Source organism: Gastrolobium bilobum, unplaced genomic scaffold (assembly GCF_033153095.1).
Source record: "Gastrolobium bilobum isolate Gb01-03AN ecotype WA unplaced genomic scaffold, APGP_CSIRO_Gbil_v1 utg50017, whole genome shotgun sequence".
Taxonomy (NCBI): Eukaryota; Viridiplantae; Streptophyta; class Magnoliopsida; order Fabales; family Fabaceae; genus Gastrolobium; species Gastrolobium bilobum.
Window position 1 is genome coordinate 28,396 of NW_026899075.1, and position 14,466 is coordinate 42,861.

The window sequence follows — 14,466 nt, forward strand, 5'->3', positions numbered from 1 at the left end:
GTGATGATGGTGCCGTACATGTTCCCGGTGCTGATGCCGTTCCTAGTGTTGATGGTGCTTATGCTCAGGGGATTAAGAGAAACCCCCTCAGACAGGCCAGGTTTACTTGCGTGCTGTATAAGGAAATACATACATCACTACACTTGCAAATAAGGAAATACATAACATACAGTTGCATATAATAAAAATATTGTACGGTCACTGCTGTGGTTGTTGTCGCGAAGGACAATGCCGTTTATTATGCCCAACCTCCCTACAATAACCGCACCTTGTTCGAGTAATTGCGCCTTCCCGCGAATCCATTTCATTGTGAATCCGTGTACTGTTGGGCCTTCCCCATTGACGTCTCATAGACACTTCTGGTATAATTGTTGCATGTGCAAATGGCGGTATGAAATCCTCGTTACCAATTGGATACCATTGAGCCGAATAAACTTCACATTGATTCTTGGCACTGTATGCAGGGTCTATGTACTGTGTGGGATCGTGATGCGTCGATGTACATGCCGCTATGACATGGCTACACGGGAACCTGAAAGAAGTGAACTCACCACACTGACATGTACGCTCAGATAACGAAACCGACCATTTTTTACCGTCGCGATGAGACCATACATTATACGACTCTTGCACTTCAAATCTTGTCCTTTGCGCGTCATAAGAAGTTACGCAATGTGTCGCAGCTTTACGTTGATTGTCCACATATGCTCGCCACATAACTTTGGCGAAGAGATTACCTCTCTCAAGCTCATCACAGGCTTTCTGTCCGTGCTCTAAAAAATATGCCACCAGTCTACTGTAAGTTATACGCACAAGTGAGGTAATTGGAAGGTTTCGCGCCCATTTTAGAACTTTATTAACACACTCTGACAGATTTGTTGTCATGTGGCCAAACCTTCTTCCTTGTTCATCGTAAGAGATACTCCACTTCTCTTTCGGGATGTGATCAATCCAAGCAGCTATTTGAGGGCTTGTTTCTTTAAACTTCTCTAAACCAGCATCAAAGTCCAAGCGCGATGTTGTATATCCTACACATAGCACACCAAAAAATTACTATCGGTGGTCCATTATACGAATCAGACAATATTGAAAACATACCTAACTTCTTCAACTGCTTCTTCAACATAACATTCTTGAACTTGTGATTGAAATTACTGGCCACGTGGCGAAGGCAATACACATGGTATGCCTGTGGTGGAGATCATCCTAGATCAGCATTGTTGACTACAGACAAGATTCTCGCATGCCGATAAGAAATTAGACAGATTCCGTGTTTTTGCGTAACATGTATTCGAAGAAGTGCTAAGAACCACAACTAGTTGTCAATATTCTCCGCAGACACAATAGCGAATGCAATTGGAAGAATATAATTGTTGCCATCAACTTCTGTAGCAATCATGAGGGTTCCACGATATTTTCCATATAGATGGGTACCATCAATCAGGATAATTGTCTTGGAATAATTGAATGCTTCGCAACACTGTTTAAATGTCCAAAACACCCTTTTGAATACCTTGTGAGCTTGGTCTAGGCATCCATCAATGAAATGGTCACACAAATCCAGCTTATAGGCGGATCCGGGAGAAAAACGCAACATGTAATCCAACCACCTAGGTAGGAACGCATACGACTCGTCCCAGTCACCAAATACTTTCACAATAGTCTTTTGCTTTGCCTTCCATGCCTTCCTATACGATATATGGAATCCAAGGCTGGTAGCGATCCTTTCTTGGATAAGCCCAATTTTGACACTGGGCTCCTCTCTTATCATTTCTGTATGTGGTCAAACAACAATGTATTAGTCAAGCAGGGACAAAGTTTTTATAAATTTAGAACCAATAACTGTACGCACCTAAGATCAATGAACAAATGAGATTTGAGTCCAACTGCTTGTGATCTTGGGTAAGAGTCTGACTAACACATGTGTGTTCGTTGTTCCATATGCCTATAACCCATTCGCTGCCACCTTTTTTTTGGTATGCTCTCATCCTCATTGGACAACCGGCGTTATGATTTTGACAAACCATAATCAACCTTTTCGTATCACTTTTCTCTACGACTGTTGTGCGATGATTTGCCATACAATATTGTTTAATTGCCATCTGTACATCTTGCTTGGTGTCAAACAATTGGTCCTTATATAGCTCGTCGCCGATATGCCAATTAGGTATTTGTGCTCCATTCATATCATCCAATTCTTGATCTGGATATTCCCAATTAACATTCGTGAAATGGCTAATTCCAGACCAAAATGGTACATTATCATTTCCTGCATAATAACATATCCAAAACCCCAATATTCATGTAGTTTTAATATAATATTACAAATTTTATTATAAACCATTAATGGTTACATACCTGCAACTGGAGGATCTTGCATTCCGACAATGCCTGGCGATGGAATTGGTTGTCCAACTGCAGTAGACGGACAACAATCAAAAACACCGTCGACATCTGTATCTGATGACTCGCTATCCGGAACAAGACCTTCATCAAACTCTTCCTCAGAACTATCCGTACGCCAAGATGGATCGTACATGTCGTTGGCTGGAATGCCTTCATCAAATATTTGTTGAGTTGGTGGTGCAAGCGTGGGGGACGCGGCCTCATCTTCCGGATTAGCCACTGGCACCATGTTTATATCGATGATGTTAGTGGATGGTGGAGAAAGTTGACTGCTTGATTAACCACCATAGTTGACTTCTGCATATAATTCAATAAATCTTGACTCGCCGTGTTCAGAAGTGCTTGCATCTACTACTAACGTTACATCTTCATCGTCAACAATTTCCACACCAACCCATTGCACGGGGTTACCCGAGGCACATCTAGCAGTCAACCGAGCAAGAGTTTGACCACGTTGTAATCTCAACTTTTGGTATATTAACTTCTTGAGCTCGTGAAGATTGCATGTCTGGCTCATGCGAAACATTTTTGCATCACCTTCAAACACTTGCCCGTTTGGACCAAAATATTTTCTCCCATTATAATAAACAGTAGCTTTTAAATCATTCCTACCCCCACTCATCCTACAAAAGTAGAAAAAAACTAAGATTCAACAACAATACAAAAGTAGTAAAGCTTACATTAAAGGAAAATAGTCGCACCTGTGGTTCACACCCGAAATGGAAGAATTTATAGCACTTAATTCGCTATGAGGGGTAGCAAATTAATGCTCATAATTCGCTAGGCCCCATAGCGAATTATTGGGGAGATGACACCTGGATCTGAGGAATCAGATACGTATATATTTCGTTATGACTCATAGCAAATATAGCCTCACAATTCGCTATATAGTACATTGAATTATGTGTGGCTGTGACACGTGGCCTGACTTTGATTGGCTGTATAGCGAATTATGTGTCCAACAGGAATGTGACACGTGTCCAAGCTGGTGACTGTGCTCTGACATTTTGACCACGTATTTCGCTACACTGTGTAGCGAAATACGTGGACCACTGGGAGGTGACATATCAGCAGGCATAATTCACTACACTGTGTAGCGAATTATCCTGCGTGGCATTTTGGGATTTTTTACTGTGCGCGTGACATTCTGGTAAATAGTATAATGAACAGTGGCAAAATGGTCACTCTTCCGTTTTGTATATACTATATAGCTTAGACTTCTTATGCATTATATAGCTTAGACTTCTTATGCATTGGACTCATTCAGTAATGGAGAAATCCTAGGGTCCCACTTACTCTTCTTTGAATGATTATTTGCTTAATCACCTCACACACCACACGTTAAATTTGTTATATTTGAATGCTGGTCGTCAAAGTTCTAACTCTATCAACACATTATTAATGTTATTTGTTATAAGTGAAAATTGATATCTCGAGATATTAATAGCTCCCTCTTTTAAGCCTTGAAGAAAGACTACGAGTAGGAATTTTCACCAACTGATTCAAATCGCAGTGATCATATCGAAAAATTGATAACCAAAAATTGAAAATTGAAAAATCAAAAACCAAAAAACCCCCCGCATATTTTAATTTAGGGATCTATTAATCTCATGTTGTATGAGATAATTATCTCATGCAACAGAGATAAAATTGTGGGGTCCACTACTTTTTCAAAAAAAGAAAAAAAAAGAAAAAATAGTGGACCCCACTATTTTGTCTCTATTGCATGAGATAATTATCTCATGCAACATGAGATAATTATTTTTCTTTAATTTAATTGGTTCGATTTTCGGTTTCGGTTTCGTTGGTGCAAACCGATCCAATGTATTATGTATTTATTAGTTTTGAAAAATACTAACTTGGAATCTTGTTGTTTTTGGATGTTATTAATAGAAAACTATCTTGTTTTAGCTTTTTATTGTCTACTAATCTATTTTAACTATTTGTGAGTTTTAAGACTTGTTTTAGTTTTAAGACTTGAATTTTCATGAATTTTAAGAGTTGTTTTAGTTTGAAGACTTGAATTTTTCGATAGTTTGTAACTTTGAATAACTTTATTTTATTATAACTAGTTATTTGTATAACTGAAATTTTAAGTTTTTTGAAAAATTAAAAATCGATCCAAAAATTTGATTAATTGGATTGAATTTTATAAAAAATTTAAATCATAATTAAATGATCAAAATGAAAAAATTAAATAAGATAATTTTTGCTTCAAAATCGATCCGAAGACCTTTACTACTAGGATCAGACTTGCTCGTTGCAACCTAGCAAAGCACCCCAACTCCATCATGGACCTTATCGATGGAGTCAACATATTTTACGAACTCGACGCTCGAACAACTGAAGTTCGGAGTAGGGGGCTTCTGTCTTGGATTTATTATATAGCTTAGGCTCATTATGCATTGAGCTCATTCACTAATTGTGAAACCCTTGACCCTTTGAGCAACTGCCATACATAACCAGGGTCTCCACCCTCTTTCATGAAAGAACAAAGGTATCTCGCGTACCTTGTACACTACACCTACCAACCTACTACTCTTTCTGCACGACAAGATGCCTTGTAGGTTCACCACCCCTTATTTCATCGAAACCCACGGAGAAACCACTTACAATCACCACCGCAGGCCTATACCATGAAAACTTAAGCACAATATCATATCATATCATATCTAGGTACACCTATATGAATAATGAATAAATTTTCAAGTGACAAGTTCTTATAATATACCTTTTCCTTTGGAGTTTTATCCGATAGTCCTGATAATATACTATTAACATTGGCAGTCAATGCAGGCGGTTGGTTGAGGTATGCTTGTCATATTATTGTAAAGGGTTTTATAACTATTATGTTGTAGGATAAGTGATTGTGTAATGTTATAGAGATTCGTTTTGCATGCTGTAGTTTTTTTTTTTTTTCAAAAAGTGTGAGCCCCACAAAATGTTGTGTGTGTAAGAAACTTTGTTGTGTCATGTTAAATGACAAATGCAAACCCATTGTAAAACTATTGTTTTATTATTTATTTTTTTATTTGGGCCCCCCATTATAGCGTAATTCATTTTGCCCCTTTACAATTTCAATCTAGCTCTGCCCCTGTATATATCCAATGACAGCTACCTGGGAATTTTCTATATATATGTTCACATCTAAAAGCAAGTGGGTAATTTAATAGTCATATCATTAATATGCGTTACCATCCTACATTCATAAAAACATTTCATATTTAATAAACTAATATAAGTTGAAAGTCACCTTAGGACCATTCAGTGCATCTTAATTTTTATGGTTTTCCATGTATGCAGATATAAATTTGAATGTTAAATTCACCCATAACCCCCACAAATATAAATTGAAATGATGGCTGAAAGTGAGTAATGTACTTCAACCTTTTGAGCCTTTTCTCCAACCTCATTTATCTCTTGTTGAATTAAACACCACCAAAATGGGAAGCATGTTAAAAACAGCATGCTTCACTTTCATTATTTTCATAGTAGCACTTGAAGAAGCAGAAGGCCGTGCCCTTCATAGCAGTGCTTCTGAGTTGGTTTCTGATGGAGTTGATGATGTTCAACCAGAAAATTCACACCTGTTTCTCAAAGGGAGTGAGCCTTCTGTGAAGTACTGTGAGCAAATGTATGGCTTCTTGCCATGTTCCAACAACATTCTTGGTCATTTGTTCCTAATTTTGGTGTATGAGTACTTGTTATTCCATGGAGAATCATACTTGGCTGCTGGAGGTGATCAAGTCTTTAAGATTCTTGGACCTGGCATTTTTGGTGCTAGAGTCTTTGATATTCTTCGTGCTCTTCCAGAGCCTTTAATTATTCTTGGTATGCTGTATTTTAAAGTCTCTTTTTCCTTTCCTTGAAACAACCTTAACTGATTATTTGTTTTTCTGATGAGTGACAAGTGAGCTCTAATTATTTGTTTGGTATTAGTTTCTGGACTTTTTAGTGATAAAGAGAGTGCACAAGAGTTTGCTTCAACTGGAGTTGGCTTGTTGGCTGGATCTTCCATCTTGCTTCTGACAATTGTGTGGGGAACCTGTGTTATCGTTGGCAGTGAAAAGTTTAAAAATGACACTATGTCTGGTGACTCTAATGCCTCAGACTCATCAAGTGGAAGCATAAAAAATTCTCTAACTGGTTTGTTCTGCTCTCCATCTGTTTTGAGATTCTCAATCCTCTCAACCACCCCTTATATATTAAATTAAAGTATATTTTAGTTGTGGGATAAAACTCCTATAAAATGAGTTTGTATATAAAGAGAGAGTGAGGTTGTATCCTTTTGTAAATATTAGTTAATTAAGATCATAATACACTTTAAATTAAATGAAGCAAGTAAGAGTGTATTTGCTCTTCATTTAATTTAAAGTATTTTGTGATACCAACCAACTAAAATTTAAAGGTGGATACACTCTTATTTTAAAGATAATGTCCTATATTATTACATTTTAAGAATATGATATGTCATTCTTTTTTATTTTTTTCTTATTTTGAATTCAATTTTTTTATTTAGTTATTTATATGTTCTTTATATTTTTAATTTTTTTTATATTATATTATCCATTGGTTCTGACTGCTAGATAGGAGCAGGTGGACGACAAAACTCTCTCTACCATTTTTAAACATTTTAATTCTATCTAAATGAGTTACACATATCTCCCTTATAACTTTCAACTTTTTTTTCTTAAATATTTTTTCTTTTTAAGTTATACTTTTACTTGCTAGATATTTTCTAATAAAACATAGTTTTTGGTATTAAACTAATCAATACTGATTGCAGTATTCAATTGATATGTTTCTGCCTGAAACTACTGATCCCTACTTTTTGAACAATTTTACCATATGCGTTGCAATTGATGCTTATCTTTTGATGTTTCAAAATCTTCATTAGCAATACCATATTTCCTTTGTAATGGTTTGACTTGTAACTCATTTCCTTTCATTTTCTGTCTCTTTTTAATGGATTTACAGGTTTTGGGATTACTTTGCAACCAGAAACTAGGAGTACGGCAAGTATCATGGTTTTCTCAGTTATACCACTCATCATAATGCAGATTCCTACTTTATTCCGGCTTTCTTCCACACCACGTGCTGTGACCTTAGTGATTGCTCTTATCATTGCTGTCATTTTTCTCATCTCATCCTTCATTTACCAGGTTTCTAATTCAGCACTTTATCTTAGCATATTTAAGTCAATCCTATCACTTAATTGCTAAACAATGTTAATTGTTATAAGAAAGCAATATACCGTATAGTAATTTGGAAGTTATTGAGGTGCAGTATAGTAATTTGGATGTTATTTGAAGAAAGAAAGCAGGTGTTTCTGACAGTGCATATGCTTGTGGTGTTTGAAAAATTCGAGTAACTTCTCTAATTTGATTTTCTTAATGATATTATGCACAGTTACGTTAACAAATGTAATTATCCATATTAGAGCACAACAAGTGTTTTGGTTAGTGCTTACTGTGATCTTATCCTGTAAAAGTAGTTCTTTGAATGCTTGCAACATGACTTCATATTGTTACTAACAAATCTGCAGATTTTTAGACCTCAAATTCAGAAAACAAGACTAGAATATATAAGACATGGTCCTTTGATATTAAGAGTTTTTCAACGTGTTGAAAAGCAAACTCGGCAAATGATCCTCTCCGAGGATGGGACTCCCAATGTAACAGCCATAATTGGGTGAGTGAGGTTTCACAAAAACAGTTCTCAAAGATGTTACATACACATGTAACATTTCTTACATATCTCACATGCCTCTAATCACCACCATTCATTTCTCCCAACATTGATGAGGGGCATGTGAGAAATGTTATATGTGCATCTACTTCCCAAGAATAAAATGCCCAGTTTCTAAATTTTGTAAACAAGTTCTGTATGCATAACCACAAATTCTTCATCATGCAGGGTATACAATGAAATCAGTGAACATGGGGGCAAGGATTTATTAATTTCTGAAATAAAAGAGCGGCTGCTTCAGAACAAAGTAACGGAAACAAATATAAAAGAGGAACAAATAGCAGACATGTTAAGAACTTTTGACCGAAATGGTGACCAAATTATCACCAAGGAAGAATTTGTGGAAGGCATAACAGAATTTATTAACCAAACAAAGCATGCTCTGGATAGTCAATACCTCCCAAAAAAAGCGCTGAACAGATTGTATCAGGTACTTAATTCACCTCATGTCATGAAAGTAAGCCACTTGTAGTGAAGAGTTTTGGTAGTTTCAGGAGGTCATAGGTTTAAATCTCCGTGCTAGTATTGTAACAAAGAAAAGCCTTGTGAGTTGTGACATGAATGGCACACATTGTATAAATGATCATTTTCTCTACTAGTATATATTAAGGGGGAGGTTATACTTACTACCAAATCTTAACTGTTGATTTTCGTCAATCTAACGGTTATAATTTATTGGGTCACATTTATTAATTAATTATTAAATTCCAATAAATTATAACCGTTAGATTGACGAAAATCAACGGTTAAGATTTGGTAATAAGAGGTAGTAAATAAAAAAGGTAGTAAGTATAACATTTCCCATATATTAAAGCCTTAAAGCAACGGTAAGGTTACTCCTTGTAATCGGAAGATCATGAGTTCGAGTATGGAAAACAATCTCTTTGTAAAAATATAAGGATAAAATTGACTACAATCGACACTTGTACAAGCTAAGGGAGCCTTGTGCATCAAGGTTTTCCCTTTTATATAATAGAGGGTAGGATTTTAGTTCTTCTGACATCATTTATTGGATTTGCTTCAATTTATTTTGTCCCACCCATGTTTGGTAGGAATAGAGAGGGTATCTTCACTCCATTCCTTGCTAATTAAGAACTTCCTTTCTTTATTGTGAATAGGTTTTTATCAAGCCATGGATTGAACACACAAGAAAAGAACGTGAAATGAGGGGACATGTTATATCTGAAGTCTTAATGCATGCTCAGAGTGATACAGTTGGCAGGCTTCGTAAAGATGATGGCACACCTGATGAATCTGCTATCAGAAGGTCAGCATGTTGAAATGCTTGTCAAATCTAAATCCAAACAGTATACCTTAACTAATTTGATGTTCACTGACTTCAACTATTTAGCAATAACAAAGTATCATAATTAAATATTTTAGATATTCAAAAACTTAGTAAGATTTATTAAATGGTACGGGCGAGCCAAAAGCCCTTGCAAGGAATTTTTACATCACTGGACCAAGTGATAAACAATAATAAGTGAACTTCATATCACATTTTTATCCAAAACCTTAAGGCAACGAGAGTATGGATCTTTTTCACTTATATGATCATTACTTAGTCTATTTCTAACTAAAGTGAGATTTGACCAGTAAAACTTGAATTTCTAAAAAAAAGGTGTTTGTAAAATAAGGAATTAAGTACTCTATCATAAATGCTTTAGAGTAATTTTTCCTGTTCTCATAGCACCTGTGGCTTTGATGCAACAGGTTATTTGATGAAATTGATAGCAATGGGGATAACCAAGTCTCTAGATCCGAGTTAGAAAAACTAGTCAACAGCATTCATGTCGATAATGCAGAGGTGGCAGTTACAAAATTGTTTCAAGAACTTGACATTAACAGAGACAATGAAATTAGTGAGAAGGAATTTGTTGACGGGTTCAGAAAATTGATAAACACAAATTCCAGTCAAGCTACTCACTCATTATCTCTGCCTCATGGAAACCATCAAGTAATGCACTATTCCTTTTACTCAAATAAATCACCAATTTGCAGTTTTCAACTTTTATAGGTCAAACACTTGTCTTTTAGACCTGGGAAGACGTTGAAAAGGTGTTGGAAGATAATCAGAGCAAAGGAGTATATGCATGGTTGAACGCTTTAGGATATGTGGTGCTGGGAATTACTATGTTGTCTCTTCTGGCAGAGCCCCTAATAGCCAGTGTCGAGAAATTCTCTGAAGAAGCAGGAATTTCATCACTTTTCATCTCATTTATTTTAGTCCCTCTGGCTACAAATTTTAGAGAAGCAACCTCAGCAATCAAAGAAGCCAGCCATAAGAAGAGAAGCAATACTTGTCAAACAATTTATGAGGTTAGTTATCTTCCTGTGCCAGTTTCACTTCACTAATCAAACTAAATATTTATACCAACATTTATGTCAATGCAGATTTATACAGCTGTGTTCATGAACAATATTCTTTGCTTTGTGGTGATCTCCATTCTTATATATGTGCGAGATATCACTTGGGAATTCTCTGCTGATGTGCTTGTTGTAGCAATTGTATGTATTGTAATGGGCCTCGCTGCACGTTTTGGCTCCAGGTTCCCTCTTTGGACATCCTTACCTGCATACCTTTTGTACCTAATATCATTAGTTTTGCTGTATGTTCTCAAAGAATTTTTGAATTATGTTTAGTATTTGTGAGCTAGAGATGCAAGTTGAAATAATAAACTCTGTATTATTAGCAAGTATTGTGTAATCCAGCATAATGAAGAATATATCATGGATTATTATGGTGTCATGTATAGACAGTAATATTGAAGGACAAGGAAAAATCATTGATTCAGTGCTTAAGGTAAACAAACTCCTTAACACTTAGTCAATGATTGTTGATACCTGCATTATATTTTGTGCATTAAACAAAACTTCAATTGCTCCAATAATAGAAATCCACCAGTTCATCTTAATTGTCACCGTGTCAGCATGCTCATCAGCAATGTCAAACAAATTATGGAATAAACTCCTAAGGGATCAAGTCTTCCATGATTTTGAGAGGTTCTTAGGTGTTTCCTGTTCTATTGTTTTGTACTATTAAATGTGTGTTACATTAGTTATAACATTAAAAATATAGTTAAAGTGAAAAATAATAATGGCCAATAAAGCTCACATAACACACATTAAATGGTACAAAATAGGAGATTTCTCTTACTTAGGGTGCAACTGAGAATTTCTCAGTAATCCTGGTGTCCAGAGGCTAAAAGGTAAGTTTTCATAGAGAACCTCTGTGGCCCTAGAATGAACACTAGCACTGGATTCACCTAGTGAATAATCTATTCTCAGACATGTCACTGGTATGGGAATTGTAAAGAACCAATTCAATCCAAAAGCTTAAACTGTATGAGGCTACATTAATGGTTTTATATATCTCAACACGCCCCCTCACACGAGAGCCCACTGGGCTTGAAGAGTGGATAATGCACGACCCACCTACCTGTGCGAATAAAGAAATTCCACTAGAAAGAAAGTGGGGGGCGGTGAGAATCGAAGTGAGAATCGAACTCGGGACATGAGGCTCTGATACCATGTAAAGAACCAATTCAACTCAAAAGCTTAAGCTGTTCGATGAGGCTACATTAATGGTTTTATATATCTCAAAAGGAATAACCTATTCTTACATTGAATTTTTAAGGGTTTTATTAATCTCATGATAAAGGAGATAAGTTATCTCATATCATAGAGATAAACTTGTGGGCTCCACCACCTGAAAAATAAAAAGAAAAGAAAAGAAAAATGTGGCACAATTATTGAAGGGTGTGTAGGAGAGAAATTTATCACATGTAGCATAAGAGTAGTTTTTCCCAATTTTTAAAGTACAAACCAGAAACCATCACAAACCATACAGATTAAACTTACCTTCATCTAAATTCGACCATACTTCCTAAGTAAACACCTTAAACACAAAGCAAAAATGGCATAACTATTAGAAAAATGATGTGGAAATCTTTGAGAGGAGACAATTTGTGTTAGAGAAATCACTTCAACAATATTCACAGTTTCATGAAATACCAACAAGAAATTAAAACATGCAATAACTTAAAGTTAAAGCGTATAGTACGAAAATATATGAATGCAACAAGAAAAAGTCTGAACCCAGTGTTAGACATTGTGTCCTTAAGATAATTTTTTCCTCTTTATTGTGCCCAAGATTCGTGGACAATTGTCTCCCAAGATAAAACGGATTATCGATGACACTTACGAACAAACAACACCGGCAGACGCAACCTTCGTTTGAACTATCGCAGAGAATGAATGCAAAAAGATTTCAAAAACCATTTTGACAGAGTTTCTGTATAAGAGAGAAATAAAAAAAAAATCCACTATTTTTTTTCTGATTTCCTTTCAAATTTATAAACCATGACTGGTCAAGATGAATAGTGCCTATTGGAAACGAAGAGTCGTGCCTGTTTGGCTGTGAATAGTTATATCTATTCAAAAATGAACAGACACGTCTCTTCACACTCAACTTCTTATTCATAACATTTGAATTCTATAAGAATTCCAATAATAACTAGCCCGACTTTTGCAATTTTAATTGATAACAAATACAAAACATACTGCGTCTGTGTTTTACAAAAGCAGGGGCACAAGCTACTGTTTCTAAGTTTGAGTGAATGAAGGGTACAAAAAAAAGGTTACTGCTTTAAGGGTATATTGGACTGTGCAAACGGTTCTGCTTACTTCGATTTCTTTCATTTTTAAGGTTTTTGCGATTGAACGGATAATACCTATTCGCACAATGTATGCAAAGGGATTGCCATAGGCTAATCGAATTGATTTTAAAATTTGGTTCGATTTGAAAAAATATAGTGCAGTTCTTTGATTCGGTCCATTTAATTTTGAGAAAAACTACAACATGAGAGTGTTTATATTTTCAATAGACATATATAAAATCGTGATACTTTTTTTTTTAAATGGTGGACCGCACCGCATGCGTTAGCAACACGAGAGATCTCGTCTATTGCTACATGAGATTGATTAGATGAGCCCTTTAATTTTTTCACACTTTACACAATAGGTATTTGATAAGTTATGGTCTAAATAAAATTACATTAAGTGTTCCGTTCATAGTTGAAGTTATGATTACAGTTTTTGAATATATTTTAATTACGGAATTGATTTTAAACAGAAACATTTATTAACGAAAAAGGGAAAAAGTTTATCCGTATTATAATTCCGTTGCTGTGATTGTAACTGCGCTTAATGCCATACGTAATGTTAACAAATTGGTTCTAGAATGAGGTGTTACATTTTATAGCATCAGAGCAGTTTCTTAGGAAAACTTGTGGATTATTGTTATGTTTGCTTGGTGTTTAACGCTTTGCAGTTGTTTTCGGTACTCTTTATGATTATTGCATATGTGATCACTGAGTGTGAGCTTGATCAATCCATTTCTTTGTGTAACATGTGTAGTGTCATGATGAGGTCCTAGAACAACCCTGAGGCATCGAATGCTAATGCTCTGCCAGATCCTATTTTGACTGCTTTAGTTAGACCGCAAAGTGGTCGTAGGGCAATAGGTGGACAATTTGATCCTGTGGCGGTCACTACGGCAGCCGTGCAAAGGGAGTTGACTGTTAGTTGCCAGGCTAGTGAAACATTAATGAAGACTAATGAAGATGCGTGGAATGCTATGACCACGATGGTGAATGAGTTGAGGACAATGAAGGGTGCTAGGAATGAGAACAGACCACTGATTCCTCCTGCTCACACTGCCACGCCTACTCCACTCACTCTCCATGAAGAAGGTGGAGCGGGTAACAATGAAGAAGGGGCCAGATGCGGTTAACATAATGATGGTTCTAGTCATCATACTGCGGTTCATCAACCATGTGTGGAATATATTAGTCGGCCAGATGCGGATGAAAGGCGATTGACTGCCTTTCAAAAACACAAACCTCTATCCTTCACTGGAGGCTATGATCCGTTGGTTACGGCAAAATGGCTCCAAGCTATGGAGAAAAGTTTTACGATGATGAGATGCCCTTATTCACTGAAGTTGGTTTACTCAATGTACATGCTTGAAGGCGAGGCCGAGGATTGGTGGATGAACACCGTGCAACCTTTGGAGGCTAAAGGCTAGGAAATCACCTGACAATTGTTTGAGACTTTGTTCTTGAATAACTACTTCCCTAGGGAGGCTAGGGAGAGGAAACAGAACGAGTACAATGATTTGAAGCAAGGGTCGATGACCATTGATCAATATTTTGCCAAGTTTAATGAATTTGTGAAATATGCTAATTACGGGAGAGCCCTACCTACTTCAACCGAGATGACCTCCAAGTTTCAATGGGTCTAAATAAAAAA

At 36.1% G+C, this 14,466-nt stretch overlaps 2 protein-coding genes across 2 annotated transcripts; one reads left to right on the plus strand and one right to left on the minus strand.

The window, feature by feature from the left end:
- Positions 1–198: 198 nt before the first annotated feature.
- On the minus strand, positions 199–2,635 carry LOC133286996 (uncharacterized). Its single transcript, XM_061484535.1, has 4 exons — positions 2,359–2,635; positions 2,100–2,269; positions 1,099–1,189; positions 199–1,028 (listed from the first exon to the last, which is right to left on the minus strand). Exons 1-4 carry the CDS (start codon positions 2,633–2,635, stop codon positions 199–201), a joined length of 1,368 nt encoding a protein of 455 aa, XP_061340519.1.
- A 3,214-nt stretch (positions 2,636–5,849) lies between these two features.
- LOC133286997 (sodium/calcium exchanger NCL-like) lies at positions 5,850–14,458 on the plus strand. The gene is made up of 13 exons (XM_061484536.1): positions 5,850–6,237; positions 6,346–6,552; positions 7,384–7,568; positions 7,952–8,097; positions 8,323–8,584; positions 9,273–9,421; positions 9,868–10,111; positions 10,192–10,473; positions 10,549–10,662; positions 13,487–13,495; positions 13,592–13,916; positions 14,076–14,202; positions 14,296–14,458. The coding sequence occupies exons 1-13, from the start codon at positions 5,850–5,852 to the stop codon at positions 14,456–14,458; spliced, it is 2,601 nt and encodes an 866-aa protein (XP_061340520.1).
- The last annotated feature ends 8 nt before the right edge of the window (positions 14,459–14,466 follow it).

Excerpts from the sequence above, each read along its gene's own strand:
- LOC133286996 (XM_061484535.1), bottom strand. The coding sequence starts at position 2,635 with ATGGTGCCAGTGGCTAATCCGGAAGATGAGGCCGCGTCCCCCACGCTT. Across the intron at positions 2,270-2,358 it reads GCAAGATCCTCCAGTTGCAG|GAAATGATAATGTACCATTT; the intron begins GTATGTAACCAT and ends GTTATTATGCAG. Across the intron at positions 1,190-2,099 it reads CCAAGCAAGATGTACAGATG|GCATACCATGTGTATTGCCT; the intron begins GCAATTAAACAA and ends TCTCCACCACAG.
- LOC133286997 (XM_061484536.1), top strand. The coding sequence starts at position 5,850 with ATGGGAAGCATGTTAAAAACAGCATGCTTCACTTTCATTATTTTCATA. Across the intron at positions 7,569-7,951 it reads TCTCATCCTTCATTTACCAG|ATTTTTAGACCTCAAATTCA; the intron begins GTTTCTAATTCA and ends ACAAATCTGCAG. Across the intron at positions 13,917-14,075 it reads CCATGAAGAAGGTGGAGCGG|GCTATGATCCGTTGGTTACG; the intron begins GTAACAATGAAG and ends CCTTCACTGGAG.